Source organism: Condylura cristata, unplaced genomic scaffold (genome assembly GCF_000260355.1).
Source record: "Condylura cristata isolate star-nosed mole 26May11 unplaced genomic scaffold, ConCri1.0 scaffold00004, whole genome shotgun sequence".
NCBI classification, from domain to species: Eukaryota; Metazoa; Chordata; class Mammalia; order Eulipotyphla; family Talpidae; genus Condylura; species Condylura cristata.
In genome coordinates, this window is record NW_004567105.1 from 12,157,412 (window position 1) to 12,175,846 (window position 18,435).

An 18,435-nucleotide genomic window follows, 5' to 3' on the forward strand; every position below is an offset into this window, starting at 1 on the left:
CTCAGCTGTCATCTTTAGATTATAAATATCTATGGACACTTACACAGATCATTTAAGTAGCCATATTTCACATCTCGCTCTGCATACATACTCAGAAGTGAACTAGCATGCACTCACACAAAATGTATACTAAAATAAATTTATGCTACCACAAAATATCATGACTTATGCAATTTCTTAAAGAGCAGTTTGAAAACTGAATTTTATGTGATCTATTACTACCACCCATTTTGGAAATGTAATCATAAAATCAAGGAATTTTAGGGAAAAGGGGAAAGGACTGCATTTCAAGTCCTTTTTTTTTTTAAAAAAGATTTATTTATTCATTCATACAGAACTGGGCTACAGGCCAGAGATGCGGAGGGTGATAGGATTCACCAGGGACAGAGTGGGGAGCAGAACAGGCAGATCAATGAAGTACACTGCTGAGGGGAGCAGCGGGCGGGTCAGGAGAGGTCTGCCATGCCATGTGGATCTCCTCTGGGGCAGGCAGGGATCGAACTCATGCGGAAGTGGCTTAAGCTTCTTAGTGCAATGTTTTAACCCCCTGCGCCACCAGGGAGGGCCTCAAATCCCTTTTAATGTTGATGAAAAAGATACTCAGAGAGATTCAAAGACTTTCTCAATGGATAGTAGTGGAGTCAAAATAAGTACTCAGATTTGTTAACTTCATTTCATTTCATACTTGTTCATATTAGTAAATAATATTTTGATACTGTGGTGTTATTTTCCATCTCAGAGTCTCTGTATCGGGGAAAAATGGATTAGACAGCTACAGAGTAAAACTATGTTGTTTAGATTACTTTTGTTTATAATTCTATTAAGGTACAAATGTTTGTTTTTATTTAAATTCTTTCTATTGTAGTAAAGGAAGAATTTATTTGAAGTTTAATAATTCTGTTTCACACTTATTAACATAAGTAAGATAAAGTTTGAAATAAATTAATTCACATTTCTCCAAAGATCTTTACAAAATGTAAAACTAATAATCTTCCCACTATCAGACATCAAAGATCAGAGCAGTGAAAGAAGACATTTCTCCCTCTATATTAGGAGAATTCAATGTTACTTCTATGAAGAATTATCAGTGGGCTAAATTCTTATAAGGTAGTGTTGCATAAGTGATTAAGAACACTAACTGTTCCCAGTGAAATCATGAGACCACCAAGTAATTCAGCACTGAAATTCAGTATCAGAAGAAGGCAACCACCCTTGGCCTCGAGTTCTGAGTAAAACCATTTCTTCCCACTTGTATTGTTATTAACATACTGTTTAATTGTACTCTTCACTGTTTTGAAAGTAGGCAACTAAGCTGGGGGTAAAAATAAAAGCAGTTTATAAAAGGAAGCTACTCAAAAAAGTTTTTAGAACTACACAAATTTAAACTCTCATGATTATTCTAAAACTACCAACAAAATAAATTGTAAAAGCAGAAAAGGATTAAGAAAAATAACTACTCAAATTTTCTATTGAAGTATTCAAAGTTAGGAGATAGAAATGCACTATTACATAATTATATATATCAATGGAAATTTTTATTATTGCTTGCTTTTATAGTACTATATGTGTTACCTATAGACAAGACAAACAAAGAAGTGAACTATAAAAAGGCAATTAAACAATAACAAAATTATTTAAACCAGTGGGAAGTAAAAGGAAAACAAAAATTAATATGCAGTTACTTACAGCAAGGGAAGATGTTTGTAGACATGCATTTTTAATTCTTGGTATCAAAGCATTTTTCATGGATGGATAGTCTATAAGATTTGCAAAGGTTGGAATGATGTTTAAACAGAGTTCCTATTAAGAAAACAAATCAACCTCATTTAGGGAAAGACTATTCCGTTGTTTTTCTTACATATTAAAATACATTTCACATTTGCATGGCTAATTTGTCACATTGTTGGAAATTTGTATATCATTTGATCTTTTCATCAACTATTTGAAAGAAAAATACTGTTATCATTATCAGTTAACTTTTACAGATGAGGACACAAGTTCAGAAGACCTTACTCAAGAACTACTTAGATTTTTTTTTTTAAAGATTTATTCATTCATACAGAACTGGGGTACAGGCCAGAGATGCGAAGGGTGAGCGGATTCACCAGAGAGAGTGGGGAGCAGAACAGGCAGATCGACGAAGTACACTGCTGAGGGGAGCAGCGGGCGGATCAGGAGAGGTCTGCCACACCATGTGGTCACCTCTGGGGCAGGCGGGGATCGAACTCATGTGGAAGTGGCTTAAGCTTCTCAGTGCTGCGCTTTAACCCGCTGCGCCACCAGGGAGGGCGTACGTAGGTTTTGGGTTTTTTTTTTTTTTTTTTTTAAATGCATACAAAGAACTGGGATGCAGACCAGATGTGAGAGAAGGAGAGATTCACCAGAGACAGAGTGGAGAGCAGAAAAGACAAGTAGATCTACAGAAATACACTGCTGAGGGGAGCACCTGGGAGAGAAAGGAGAGGTCTTCTCTGCCAAGTAGGTTAGCTCCCTGGTCAGAGAGTAGGGATCTGGGGGGTGGATCAAACTCATGTTGCAGTGGCTGGCAATATCTTGATAGTGCTGAGACTTTAACAGGTGTGCCACCAGGAAGGCCCCTTACTAGGTTTTGTAACTAACTCATGGTACCAACATTCAGTTTTCATTTCCGATAACACAATTTTTCACTTATTTTTAAAAACCGAACCACTATATTGATTTGAAAAATCAAGTGCAAAGACATGTAAAACTATTCCTCTTAAATAAAGATGGCATAGCTATTGTATATATCCATGTGATAGAATATGTAACATGTAAGAAGAGGAGATTAAATAAAACCAAACACTTTAAGGAAGCTCAATTAGGCAATTTTCAGAAGTTCTGTTTATTTTGTACTTTCTCAATAATTGATAATATTAAGGGGAGAATGGACAAAGTTTTGATATTTAATATAAAAGTAAATGATTTTTTAAAATATTTTAATTTAAGCCTTTAAGAATCCTAACTCTTATAACACTTTGTTTACTTTTCCAAATGTTTATTCTTTCCTAGCCTATCAAATACTTGTAAACAAATGCCACTTTAAAAACTTAACTCCTGGGCCCTCCCTGGTGGCGCAGCGGGTTAAAGCACAGCACTAAGAAGCTAAAGCCACTGCAGCATGAGTTCTTCTCTGCCCTACTCTGCAGGTGACCCACATGGCACGGCAGACCTCTCCTGACCCGCCGGCTGCTCCCCTCAGCAGTGTGCTTCGTCAGTCTGCCTGTTCTGCTCCCCACTCTGTCTCTGGTGAAACCTCTCATAGCCCCTGCACCTCTGGTCTGTACCCCAGTTCTGTATGAATAAATAAAACTTAAAAAAAAAAAAAATACTTAACACCAAAAACGAGTATAATAGGTTACTTTCCAGCCATCAACTTACTTGAGTAAAAAATTTTTGATTCTGCTGGAGCTTTGATTTTGATTTTCCTAAAGCTGAAGGCTTTAATTTTATCAGAATCTTACCCAGCAATGTTGATTCTAACTAACTGGAGAGACAACTAAAGACTTGTGCTAAATGAGGCAGAAATGGTAATTTCTAAAGTCACCAAAGCTGCACAAGTCAATCTGAATTACATATTAACGATTTTAATAAAATACTGGCTGTTACTTACTGGTCAAACTAATCTTCTTATGAAGAAAACTAGCCTTTCACATCATATTAGAAGAAAAGCTATAGTCAGAGACTTCAAAATAAAAATTCTGTATTATTCTTTATCAGAATTCCTACACTGGCACAGGGACTATAAATTTTTATAGATATGAAACCACTTTAGTAGTGAGATGTTCTGAACATGCTATTTAATTTCTAAACTTAAAAAAAAAGACTATAAATTAAAATATACTTTTAGTAGCAATCCAGACAATTTTTTCCAGGTCACAGAACTAAAATTTTAATACTGGAGTTACAAAAGTATAAAAACTTGGAAGGCATGTACTGCTTTAAGATCACCTTTCCTGGTGAAAAAAGAGCATGACTAAACAATACATGAGGAATAGTCACACAAAAGTACACAATACATGAGGAATTGTCCCACAAAAGTACTGTCTACTTTTATTGCCACATGCTGCACAAATGAACATCAGTGCAAAAGTTAAGAGAATTTCTAACAGAAAACTGAGCTGCAGAACATGAAAAAAAATTATGAATAGGGAAGTACCTGCTTAATATTTTTATAACAAGGCAAATATATCTTTGAAATTTTCATTCATGTGTCAGTTACACATTGGAAAGAGTTTGGGTGTATAATGGATCACACAATAATCCAAAGTATAATAAATTCAAACTTATCCCAGAATGGTGCATTTCTAATAAGAGCAATGAATCATTTCCCTTCATAAATGAGATAATTGTAGCTTATTCTTTAAATTCCTTGGGAGTAGGTATATTTTATAACCATTATGAATAATATAAAATATTAATATATAATACTGAATTTTATATATTTCATTACCCAAACCAAAAATGCTCTTTATGTCTTTCTTTTGATTTAAAAATCAGTCAACATTAAAGAAAAGTAAGTCAAATATTATACCTGAATCTGAATAGAAGGAGCTTCTAGTGCTCTGTAAACCATTGGCAGGACACTATTTTTTATTTCATCAGGTGGAGTTTTGGTTAGTAGCAAATCCATTTTTTGCAAAAAAATTAACAAAATCTGTTTAGAGAAAGAAAAATAATGAATTAAAGCTAGAAACTTTATGAGACTCTGTATATGCCCAAAATTTCAAGTTTCCTAAAAATATTAAGTTACATATTTTGACACTCACCATGTTGCTAGCCTGAAGGCATGGAAGATAAAAACATACATATCAAACCTTTTACATTTTTGGAAGCACAATATTTATCAGCTGTTTTCAGGTTAAACATTTAAATAAAAACTACCAAACTCTCACATATCTCTGGTAATACATCAGTCACCCACAAATACCCACTATCCAGAAAGCTACTGAGTAAAATAATAAAGCTTAAAAGCAGTCTACGATAGCAAAATAAATTCCATCACTGAACTTCTATGAAAGTCAAGAAAAAAAGAAAACAGTATAGAAAATGTAAAGAGCTAAGGAAAATCTTAAAAAAGAAACATTTTCAATTATCTCTCACTATCCATTTTTTTCACCTAGCTGCCACCATATAACCTAAATTACAAGAAACAAACTACCCTACCTCTATTCATGTTGAATTCTCAGAAGTGTTTAGAAGGTATTTTTATTAAACTACAATGGAAAAAAAGAATACCAACGAATGGAGGCAAGTAAGAATTCAGATGACAGTTTCCTTAGGACACATGGCTATGTCTTAACTGATGCAGCACATGGCCCCACTAATTTTTCTTGCTGATACTTTGACTATGTTTGGGGAACTATACTCTGGAATCTGCAGTTCCTTCACCTGCCCAGACCTTTTTTATCCTTTATGAACACAGGAACTCTTACCACAAGACCCTACTGTTTCTGTTTTGTCTAGGGAAGGACATACAGCCTGCCATAATGCCACTAAATCAAGGAGTTGATGGTTTAATGAACAAGTTTTTGCTATTTAGTGGCAGAATGTAGTAATATTTACTATGCATCAGAAAATTTCATTTAGTCTCATTTTAAAGGTGAGAATGGGAAGTACAGACTTTTCCAAGTCATACTTCTAGTAATGAGATGAGGACAACCAGATTCAATGTGGCTCAGTGTCACAGTAGATGGTGTGACACTACTGCTCATAAGTCAAGACTACTTTGAATCTGGCTAGTAAATATAATGGAATCTGCATCAGAGCCTCATTATTATTTTCAGTTTATTATATGCACATATACATCATTTCCATGATCTTGTGAGAATTTTCCCACTTCTGGTGAAAGTGTTTTTAGTAATTAAGAGATACAACTAGCACACAACATCTACAAATTAAAGATCCTGACCAACAGAAAAGCAAAGATAACTGAAAGTGCATAAAAAAAATTTCTTTTCCCAAACCTGTAATTTTCAATAAGACCAAACAGAACAATAACAGTAAAACATGTAAAATCTTACCACATTTATTTTCTGAGATGGCAACATATGGAGAGTTCTGAATATTTACTTGCGAATGTCAATTATAGTTTTAGGAAAAGGTCTCTCCAATATGCAAATATACTTACCTCAACTCTAAAAAATAGCACAATCATTCTTGTATTTTCAATGTTAGACGTCACTGACTAACATCACTGAATAACAGCAAGTAAATATGCAAAGTACACAAACAGACACATAGACACACACATACCTGGATTGGTTCCTGTTGTTTAAAGACAGGGCCAAGTTCAGGTAGAATTAATTTGACATATTCTTCTTTGGTGCATTCTTCGGCAATCAGCAGAACATTGGGCAAGACGAAAGGTACCATGTCAGGGTTTACAAATTCTGAAGTCAAACAAGGCAAAATTCTCTGCACAATGACACGCTGTAAAGCAAAAAAATATATTTTTTATAAAACGAAAACTTATGTTAGGCCTTTAGTACTAACATTGAGATTACAGTCCAAAATCTCCAAACTCTGAGTAAATGTACAATTTACGGCTGAAACTGAGACACTTGGGCACTACTGAAAATTAAACAGGAGAAAAAAATGTAATTGGGAAATATCTTTGATAAAAGGGGAAAAACAGACACCCTACCTTTAGGAAAACTTCCTTAATGTCATAATACCATTAAATCAAGTTTACTAAAAAGTTGTTGCCATTAAGTTGCAGACACATGTAATATTTGCTATGTGCCAGAAAATTTCGTTTAGTCTCATTTTAGAAATGAGGGGTGAAGAAAGAGAAGTTGTAAGAGTACAGACTTGTCCAAATCGTACTTCTAGTACTGAGATGAAGATAGCCAGGTTCAAATGCAGGTGGTGTGACCCTACTGCTCATAAATCAAGACAGTGTGCCCATAAACCTCCACCAGTAGGTCTCTCTTCTTAATTCCTTCAACATTTAGGCTTCACAAAACACAAGTATAACAATGTCCTGACATGATGATTTCATCCATAGTAATCCTATTTATACTCAGTGTAAGAGTCTTGAGTAGAAACAGTTTATGTTTTCTCTTTATTATTCTCCATACACAGAAGGAAAGCACTAAAAAACCAGTGGGTGATCCATGAGCACCTCACAGAGTAAACACTAGAGATATTTTTCCAACCAGGATTACTAGTATTCTATCTAGTAGATTTTTTAGCATTCGTCAACAATAAGTAGACTATTTCACATTTATGAATTAATAAACCAGAGAGGGAAGGAGAATCAACAGGGAAATAACTTAATCTTTGGAGAAGCAATGATTTTCACAATGCCAGCTCATAAGCTTCCCTTCTGACATTTAATGTACCAGCGCTGCCTTTGCAAAGGTGGTATCCTTCTAAGTTCATCTGATTCTATTCAATCATTTTTGGACCAGGCAAAGAAGGTTAACTTAACTTTTACCTTCAGTCTGCAGCTTCTTAATAGTCATTTTTGCACGTAAGGTAAAAGTTACACTGATTTCTTTGGGAGAGCCACCATAGTAAGTAAAAATACACTGCAAATTTTAAATCTTGGCTATAATAAACTGATGAGCAACACACCTTGGGCAGTTTTGGTAAAACCTTTGGCAGTCCTTTGAAAAACTGTGATTTCTGAAGATTATCTCTTTGGAACAAGGTATCAAAATACTGCAGTGTTACTGCACCAACATCATCAAAGAAAGGAATCTAGAAAAATAAAATGATTTTGACAAATGGTAAGTTTAAAGCACTTCTCAGATATGAAATTAACCTCATACAGTAAAATAAATAAAAATAAATAAAAAAATTTATAAAATGGAAAGGCCACTTACGAAGTCTACAGCAATCAGAAATTAAAAGTATTACAAATTACTTTTCATGTTCAAATTTTCAGAATCAGTATCTGTTGGCTGGGGAGTAACATTTTCTCTACATAATTGAAAATATTGAAAGATTAAGTAAAATATATTGAAAGCATAAAGAGTACAATTTACTTATTTAAATCCACAATTAGATGAGTGAATTAAAGGGATGAATTCTTGGGAGTTCAGAAATTCTGCAAATCTACTTAAGAGTATTAGGGAGTCTCTCTATTTTGAAATCTTATTTTATATGACAGCAGTTACATAAATTGCTGAATTTCTTCAAAGACATTGACTATTAAAAACATTCAAGAACATAAATGTTATCTGGGGACTATAACAATCACTTTAGAAACACTTAGTTCATTTTTAACTCTCCACTTAGGGAGGAATTTATAAGTACTCACCTTTGTCATTTGATCTGCATCTGGCCTTACAGTTGGAGTTACATTTAACAGCAGTTTTACATGTTCACGGACTTCCTCGGGTATATTTGTAAGTGAATTAGATCCTAAACGACTCAACTATTTAAAAGAGTGAAAACATTAGATATAAAGATATGTATTTATATTGTCAACAGTTTAAGAAACTTTCTGAAATTTATTCAAAAATATATTTTTGAATGAAGTGTAGCTCTACTCTTGCAAAATAATTTTTGCTTTAATATCTGAAATTGTGTTTCTAGTCCTAGGCTTCCAGTGCTACCACCAAGAACGCCCACCATAACTGCGAAAGTTCAATCCCCAGCCAGGGAAATAACCTATGTGGCAAAGCAGACCTCTCCTGTCTCACCTCTGCTCCAATTAACAGTATATTTCAGTGGATCCGCATGTTCTGCTCCCCACTCTGTCTCTGGTAATCCTTTCACCACCCTGCAACCTCTGGCCTATACCCCAGTTCTATGCAAAATTTACACAGATTAAAATATTTGGGAAGAAAATTGTTTCTAGTCCTAAAACAAGTGCTAAGTATTCCAGATCACATTTCAATATCATGCTAGTCAATATCAAGGTTAAAACTGTAGTAACAAACTTTAGTACTCATTTGTTATAGAATTAACTTATTAAATTGATACTATGCAAAGTTAAAAGTTCACTTCAGAGTATTTCCTGAACATAGTTTAGAAAAAAATTTTAAAAAACAATATATTTTAATGCATGCAAGTACTTTATAGGCAAATACCTGATCCAACTGCCTACTAAAACTCTTGTAAATATCTTGCTTGTTGACTTCAAATATAGGTTTCCCTTTATTAAACACCGCATACACAACAGTTCCTAAAGAGTACATATCACTGGCTGTTTCACAGCTCACAGAGAGTATGTATTCCGGAGCCAAATATTCAGGATTTGGAAGACACAATGATGGTAAATTTGGGTCCCATTCTTTACAAGGAAATTTAAGCTATAACGAGACGGAAAAGGGATTACACAGATTAAATATTTCCAACTAAAGGAAACCAAACAACAACAATACATTTTATATTCTTACTCAGTCATGCAAATAGAAATGCTACCACCATCTTCAAACCTAAAATTCCCAAATCTGAAAAATGTATGTGATATACTGAAAGATAAGAATAAACTTTAAGGCTCTCCCTAGTAGCGCAGCGGGTTAAAGCACAGTACTAAGAAGCTAACGCCACTTCAGCATGAGTTTGATCCCCCGCCTGCCCTGGAGGTGACTACATGGTGTGGCAGACCTCTCCTGACCCGCCCGCTGCTCCCCTCAGCAGTGTGCCTCATCAGTCGGCCTGTTCTCCTCCCCACTCTGTCTTGCACCACCCCTGCACCTCTGGCCTGTATGAATAAATAAGTAAATCTTTAAAAAAGAGTAAAAACTTTGAGATTACTAGTGCAATCTTCTAGAAGACAGATTATTACTATAAAATGCAATATGAATATGGAAAAGCTTTCTGGGCCTCAAGTTTTTATGGGTTCAAATAGGTTGTCATTCTTTTATTAAGCAGCTATTGTTTTAGTTAATAGGTTCAAAACATTGTTAAAAGATTAAACAAATATATAGCCAGTGCCTGGCCCCCAGATGTACTTGGACAATACTATTTCTTTTCCCCTTATAATGTTTACTTAAATTACACATCTATTTGTCTTAGGTCAAATCATGGTCCCTGTTTTCAGTAAAAACCTGAAATATTACAGTATTTTTCTATGTTTAAATAGGCAGGTATCATAATAACTAAAAAACAGGTATCAGAAATCCCAGTTCTATCTACCACTCTCTAAACCTAGAGAATTTTAGTCTAATGAGCCTATCTCATCTATATTATTCTCACACACAACCAGGTTGTAAGGATTAAGTATTAAATACATAAAATGTCTTTAGAAAAATGTTTCAGTAAATGTTAGCTATTATTATCATTGCTATTGATTGTTATTATGATCCCTAAAGAAGACTCTATGGTTTAATAAGTGGTAGAAATCACAAATTCTGCTAGAGATCACAGTGTTTGTTAGCATAGTTAGTATTCTAAGGGAAAAAGGCTATTGAACCCAAAAGCTATCAGAATTATTTAACTCTAAAATCCTTTTCTCCAGTAACACTAACTACTGTGGAACTATAAGCTGAAGAATACTTTAAGAACAAAGAACACAAGAAATGTTCTATCAAGCCAAGTATTTAAATATACCATTGGATTGCATAGCCTATTTCTAAATATTCATCAAGCAAATACTTTCTCCACATTTTTAAAATATTAAAGGCTAAATGCTGGGGTCTCCCTGGTGGAACAGGGGTTAAAGTCCCAGCACTACCAAGCTATCACCACCCACTGTGGGGTAAGTTCCATCCTGGTCTGAGGACAGCAGCCCTCTCCTGTCTCAGGTGCTGCTCCCCTCAGCAGTGTATTTCAGTTGATCTGCTCCTGTTCTGCCTCTGGTGAACACTCTCATCTCCTGCAGCTGGCCTACACCCCAGTTATTGTATGCATAAATAAAAAAAAAATCTGAAAATAAAAAAGATTAAATCCTGCATTACCTCTTGTTCAGAAGGGTTGGTTGATGATACACAAAAATCAAAGCCCATTATTTTCCAGGCTCCACTTTTATTCAAAATTATATTTTCAGGTGTAATATTTCCATGAACCATTTTCACACTGCTATGCAAAAATGACAATCCTTCAGAAACCTATAAATGGAAAAACACAAGACATTTCCACATTAAATGAAGCTTTTATAATTACAATAATGCCCCATAAAAAATCTTAATTGTTGCTTCTCATAATGAAATATTTCTAATGTCAGTTAACATTTAAATTCCATCAAAAATCAAAAGTGTAGTATTTTATGTTTCCAGGACAATCTAAGCAGTAGTGGGAAAAAGCCAGAATTAAGAACCTACTGCATAAATTTACAGAGCTAAAAATATTTTGGCAAACAGAGAAAAGATCAGAAAAAGTAGACATATTCTATAAAGGCAAACTATCTCTTGATACCTATTAAACAATTTCCTTAAAGATGCAACTTTCTATTTTTACTAAAATCTCATTATTTCAATTTAATGTTTAGCTTATAAAATGCATTACTGGCTTAAAATTCAAAAAAAAAAATCAAAAGGGAAGTACCTAACACCCAATAAGTGCCATTCTCCAAAGGATCCATTTCAAATATAATTAAAACCTAATTATCAACTGTGGAAGTATTCTGGAACATAGAAATACCATTAAATTTAAAACAGGCAAGAATGAATTGAAGGAAATCTCTGTAGATGATAGATAAAAATACACACCTGAAGCAAACCATATTTGGTTTCTACATCATAAAGTTTATAATCCTTAATATCTGGAGATACAGATGAGGGTAGATTTTCACAGTTACCAAGAACGTTGGCTAAACTGGCAAAAACTGGTTCTGTACAAAAAGCCAAGCAATCCCTGTTTTAAAAAAGATGAAATTATTTACTATCACATTTTTCAACATTATCAAAATCAAATATTACTTAAGTATTAGTGGTGGTGTCTTCCAAGTTAAATATTTTAACAGTTTTTATGGCAAAAATGGTAAAAAATAAGTGCTATTTCAGTTGTACTTTGGGGTGACCAATATTCTTTATGGAAAACCAAAGCATTGATTTAAAATATGGGTATATTATATTATACCTATGACATTTTCCTTTATGCCATTGTCCCCTTAGCACACTTACTCACATATTCCCCATTTTCTATTTAAAGGATAAAAAAGTTCACTAATATGAATGACCTCATTTTCCCTAAATTTTACCTCAATTTATCACTGATTCTTCAACTGTACTCCTAACATTTCTTTTGAGTTTCTCCCATGGGATGTTATTCATATAATGATGTCTTCTCTGCTGGGCTCCTTGGCATCTATTTCCTAGCTTCCAAGCTGCCAACCTACTGAGATTATTGAGTATTACTAATAATAGCTAATCAGATGTAATGGAGTCTTCCTAGTCCCTCTTTCTTTTTACTTGGTGGCCCACATAGTGGAACCCTTCTTCGCTTCTTTGGCTTCCCTGACATACTTTTTGTCCATGCCAATTTTCCTCCTGTTGTATAACAATGATCACTCTTATTTCTTTCCCAGACTTAACCTTCCCCATACACTTCAAGCTCTATCTTTGGTACTCTGTTCTTTGTATTCATTCTGCATAAAAATTCCTTTTTCAGAGTTTTAATTACATCCTCTGTATTGCTCCTATAGACATCCTCCAACTATGAGTTTTCATTTGGCTTACACTTTTTATAGAACATTTAATTTGGATAACTCCAATGTCATATGCACCTTATTAAGTCAAGAAAAACAGATGTTATTTTTTCCTCCCTAAAATGCTCCTATTTGTGTCAATGCTACTTCAATTTTTATAAACTTGTATTAATCTTTGAATTGTTTCTCTTCATAATTGCCAAAAAATCCCTAGTTCTATACTTAAATTATTATCAAAGAAAATGATGGCGAAAACTACTAACTGATGATCCTTTTCTCAAGAGACTTAAAATGTAATTATAAAAACACATGTCAAATATATTTAACATGTTGATATTAGTTAAAATGACAATAGATAAGACACTGACAGGTGCCACTACAAACATTGATAGAGAACACTCCAGAAGAAATAACACAAACAAGCACAGAGTCAGAAAAGCTCAGCACAAATATGGTGAAAAGAACATAGTCCACTTTGCGATATAGGGCTCACACTAGAGAGTGTTACATAAGACACTAATATAAACATCTCCTGGGCTTGTTCATGAAAAGGCAATAAAATATTTATATGAGGTAACATTCTGTTGGGGGGAAAGGAGTCCTGAACGAACTCCACGAACACAGGTTTTATGGACCCCACCCCCACATGAGAACCAAGACACCAAGGACTACAAATCCCATAATGTCATCACCACCAAAGAGAGGACTGCTAGGAACTGAGGGTGGAGTTGAGCAGCCAGGCTTAGTAAGTACTCAGACATGTGGGGCTTTGGGGCACTTGTTTTTTTCTTGGCTTTCAGGGTGCTACTGGAGTTCCAGGCTCAGCAGAACTCGTAAGACAGTCACTAATTTATCTCTCTTTATTTTTCCCTGAGTTATGAATTTCTTCATTTTCCCTTTTATAGCTCAACCCTTTATTAACCTTTTTATGTGCACCTGCTTTTGATTCTCATCGTAAGTTCCTTTTAAGTGTGCAGGTGAGGACCCACACTCAGACCAACTCATTTCACACTAGGGTTACCCTGCAGTAATATGAGTATATTTCTGGATATGCACAATATGGAACAGTGAAAAGTAAGCATGGGGGCCCTCCCTGATGGCACAGGGGTTAAAGCACAGCACTGTGAAGCTATCCGCAGTCACTGCAGCATGAGTTGATTCCCAGCCAAGGAGGTGATCCACATGAGTCTCCTGATCTGCCTGCTACTCCCCTCAGCAGTCTATCTCAGTCATCTGTTTTGCTCCCTACTCTGTCTCTGGTGAAGTTTCTCCCCTCCCCGGTACCTCTAGCCATATTGCAGTCTCCAGCTCTTGTATGCATAAATAAATCTCAAAAAAAAATAAATAAATAAAAAATAAAAAAAAGATAAACATGGGCTTAGGAATACAATAAGATGGAATCCAGCTCTTCCCCTTAAAATATATGGCTTAAATAATCTAGTATCCTTACTTCTTTTATATAACTGTGAGAATTAAATGAATTAAATAAATGTGAAGCATTTACCTGGAGGGGTATGGCTTAGGTGTTAAGTCTCAGCACTATCCCCTCTATAGCCTCCGCTCAATCCCCAGCCAGGGAGCTGACCCACACAGCACAGCAGACCTCTCCTGTCTTGCCAGCAGCTCCCCTTGCAGTGTATTTCAGTAAATCTGCCTGTTCTGCTCCTCACTTTGTTTCTAGTGAATCCTCTCACCCCCTGTACCTCTGGCCTTCACCCCAGTTCTTGTATATATAAGTCAATAAATAAATCTTTAAAAATAAATTTAAAAAACTTACCTGGATTCTTCCAAAGGATGCTGAACAGTAAGAAGTCTAGGGTGTCGTAGTCGAGTTAACTGTTGGACTCCTCGTTTTAGAGAATCAATGATTTGATCCTTTTCAAATTTTTGATATTTATCGATCAGTTTTTTATCAAAGACAAAAACAGCCACTTCCTAATAAAAGAATTATGCAGCTAATTTTAATCCAAACCATATAAAAATAATGAAATCTTATTTGCATATTATAACCATCTACTTATAAATAGAAATAGCTACAAACTAAAGCCAAGGGAATCACATTGCAAAGTTAGTTACTTCATGACAAGTAAATCTAAACATTTTTAAAAGCATGAGACACAGAGAACATAAAAAAAGTCTCCGCCTTTGAATTCTGGTATCAGAGGTAACACATGAACTGTGATGTTATGTCCCCTATGAAGTAATCTCTTACTTAGCCAGAGTTCAAAAAAAAAAACGTTAAAAGTGTTTAAATAAAATCTATTCACAAAGATAATCCTGGCATGTCTACAAAATCTTAAAATGCTTTTTGAAAGACAAAATCCTGAAATGCTTTTTGAAAGACAAGTTACTTATTAAGGAATGCTTGTTTATAGGAACAACTAATCTGTAAGCATCTTCTGCATGTAAATGACCTATATTCACTGACTCTAGGCACTAATAGGAAATAGCAATATAGAAAGCCACTCCCTCCATCCCCTCTCTCTGAGATAATTCAGTTAATTTATACTAAAGAAAGTATACATCCTCAACTATCTTCTTTTTTCATTCTCAGTTACCCAAGGTAAAATAGTTCTCATTGTTAACAATCTTAACAAATTAGTTAAAACCATTGCTATTGATAGCTCATTATGATGCTAGATCTCTGGAATAAATGCAAAGAAAACTAGAAGTGATATTAGCAAAGAATTGATGCAAGCCTCCCAAAATTCCTGAAAGAATTTTAATAATTTCTTCAGATTTTTTGTCTCTTTCAAAAGCATAATTAGACCTACTTTACTATGAATATCTAAAATAGCATCTTTTCCATTCTGTTGCTGTTCTCTTCCAATGATTTCTGCTACATTATGAATACTGTTCTCACATATTGATCTGGCAACCTAATCACCAAACAATAGATATTTACTGCAGCATTCCAAACCAATACATTTCTCAAACAGCTTGTTTATAATTGCAGTCTCTTTATGCATAAGTAAAAAGGAATTCAGAATCTCTGGAAAGTGGTTACATAGAGGGAATAATGATAACACAATTTGAACATCCCCAAGCATCTGTGCACTTTTTTAGGATCTATTCCATTCCTAATAGCAATTCTATGACAAGTTATCCTCACTTCACAAATGAGGGTGTAGTGAAGATGATAAATATATTATCTAAATGTCATAATTGGTAGAACGAAGTCAAGATTACAACAGCCGAATTCTTATCCAAGATATCATTAGGGCAAAAAAATTATGCAGTACCTATAAAACATGAAAAATGCCTTCAGGGAAAGCCTCACTTGAGTGTGAGTTTTAAATAACATTCAGATATAAAACACATAATCTTAGCTCATTTGTTAATTATGATATACAGGACAATCCGAGCTAAGTGTCGTATTAATTTGAACTAAAAACAAATGACCTAGAAGTTCAAGTTCTTATTTTATCAGCCATGTGCACAATCTTATTATAGTAAGCGTTATGCTGTAACACATTTTATAAATGCATCTAATTTAAATGTGTTTATTTTTTCAAGATGGCTTAAGTCTTTGAAAAAAGTTAGATGAAATGGCCCCTGAGATCTTGCACTTTGACCACTCTTAAATAAAGTTCATATTTAATAAACAAGAAATAAAACAAAATTGTCTCTCAAGACATTCAATTATTATTTTAGATTGAATATAATCCTACATAGATCAAACTGGGTTGTCACTAACCTTAAAATATATTCCCACTGTTCCAACTAAGTGATCAAAATTAACAAATTTTAACAAAGTTGTAACTAATTAACTAACCCTTTAGACCTCTTACTTCCTAAGAGAAAACTCTTAACCTGCACCTCTGAACATTTTAACATCATATACTATCGTGTGTTTCTAATCTTTTTTGACTACTTTACTACCCACTCTGCTAACATCTACCACTTGTGTAAAACTCCTGTCATCTTTATGTAGATATAAAACAAGCTTACTATGATCCCTATCTCCCACCACATCAATACCTGGAAGACTATTGCCTACTAGTGGTCCCTAAAAACAAGCAATTCCTGAAGCTTCTCAATATCACCTTGAATATTTTTCAGTTTTTCAATATGAAAAATTCCAAACATACAGGAAAGATGAGATTTGTAATCTAAGCAATCATCCAAATTAACTTCCATTTAATATTTAGGAACTACTAATTTTATTTAAAATTTGGACTTTTTTTTTTAAAAGATTTATTTATTTATGCATACAGGATTGAGGTACAGGCCAGAGGTGTGGGGTTGGGGGTGGTGAGAGGATTCACCAGAGACAGAGTGGGGAACAGAACAGGAAGACTGATTGAAATACACTGCGGAGGGGAGCAACAGGCAGGTCAGGAGAAGTCTGCCACACCATGTGGGTCAGCTCCCAGGCCAAGGATCAAACTCATGCTACAGTGGCTTCAGAGAGCTTCATAAAGCTATGCTTTAACCCACTGTGCCACCAGGGAGAGCCCAAAATTAGAACTTTTTATACAAAAATTACTAAAACAAAATGGAGATTGTAACTTGTGAGATAGATTTAATATATATTTAAAAGTTATCTTGCTTGGGTCTCCCTGGTGGTGCTGGTGTTAAAAGTCAGATATTAAGCCAGCCACTATGGCATGAGTTTGATCCTGGGGCAGGGAGCTAATCCACATTGTGCCACAGACCTCTCCTGTTTTGCCAGCTGCTACTCTCATCAGTGTATTTCGGAAGAACCCCCTGTTCTGCTCTCCAGCCTGTCTCTGGTGAATTATTTCACTTGCCCCCCCCACCCACAACACCCAACACCTCTGGCCTACTCCCCAGTTGTTGTATGCATAAATAAATCCTTTTTAAAAAGCACATAACTGTAATACTTTATAGATGAAGTAAGAAGTAAAGAACCAATTACTTTCCATATTAACCATAAAAATACATACATATATACACTATGGTATAGCATATCTGTTTTTTCCCAGTAGAGTCTGAATTCATACTTACCTGCTTTGTTGACTTTTTTGTGCCATTAAAAATCTTCCAAGCTAGCCCATTGCCACCACTGGCTATATGTCGACCAACATCAAATTCTCTAGTGACAGGATTCCCCATTACAGCACTGGTGACATCAGCTGTTACTTTTGTAACAGTGCTCTTCAACTTATTAAGCATGGACTCCATGGCTGCAATATTGGGTAGTACAATTACCTAGAAAATAGGTAAGAGGACCACTGATTATTATTTGGTTTACAGTTTAAGTACTGAGAATTTCTTATCTAGTCTGAAAAGGGTTAATATACTACAGTGAACACAACAATCCTGTATAGATTAAAAACTACATATTGGTTTTATCTTCTGAGAAACCCACACACTTGAGTGCAAATTTAAGTGCAGATACCAAATAGTTTCTTCCAGCCTCAATTGTCACAAACCAGGAAAAACATTCACACTTCACACTGACATGAACACTGCTCAATATGGACCTTTTAAGACTTGAAGTGATACAGAAGGTTTGAATCTTTTATCACATTAAAACAACCATATGAAACCTGAAAGGAATCAAAACTGTATTAATCAATAAATTTGAATTTTATAAAAAAATTTTAATTATCATTAAAATAGTTACAGTTCAACTATAAAATCTTTTAAGAATATTGTTTCAAAGAAAGTATTGATGGCAAAAGGACAACAAAGTGAATCCTAGGGTGGTCCCACCTATCTGCCTAGAGGCAAAACAAACCTAACCAGAAAGCAGAACCCAAGCAGCAGTCTAGCTAAGAGGCTGAGAAAATAAAGTGAATGTCAAGGATGCTGAGGTGGCTGGGAATTCTGGAACAGATTTTCAAAGAGAAAAAGGAAAAAAGGAAGAGTAAAATTTTTTTTTTTAAAGATTTATTTATTTGTGC

The 18,435-nt window shown here is 34.7% G+C and overlaps 1 protein-coding gene across 2 annotated transcripts in view; it reads right to left on the minus strand.

Annotated features, from left to right (window-relative positions):
• Positions 1 to 18,435, minus strand: part of SCYL2 (SCY1-like 2 (S. cerevisiae)) — a 43,677-nt gene that overhangs the window by 16,165 nt on the left and 9,077 nt on the right. For both annotated transcript variants that reach the window (XM_012720616.1, XM_012720615.1), the window contains exons 2-12: positions 17,534 to 17,737; positions 14,340 to 14,497; positions 11,625 to 11,769; positions 10,875 to 11,024; positions 9,063 to 9,284; positions 8,288 to 8,404; positions 7,600 to 7,725; positions 6,274 to 6,450; positions 4,788 to 4,799; positions 4,553 to 4,675; positions 1,687 to 1,800 (exon numbers count right to left, since the gene is read on the minus strand). In XM_012720616.1, the coding sequence (XP_012576070.1) occupies positions 1,687 to 1,800; positions 4,553 to 4,675; positions 4,788 to 4,799; positions 6,274 to 6,450; positions 7,600 to 7,725; positions 8,288 to 8,404; positions 9,063 to 9,284; positions 10,875 to 11,024; positions 11,625 to 11,769; positions 14,340 to 14,497; positions 17,534 to 17,710 (1,521 nt within the window). In that variant the 5' untranslated portion in view covers positions 17,711 to 17,737. The remainder of the gene's footprint in view (positions 1 to 1,686; positions 1,801 to 4,552; positions 4,676 to 4,787; positions 4,800 to 6,273; positions 6,451 to 7,599; positions 7,726 to 8,287; positions 8,405 to 9,062; positions 9,285 to 10,874; positions 11,025 to 11,624; positions 11,770 to 14,339; positions 14,498 to 17,533; positions 17,738 to 18,435) is intronic.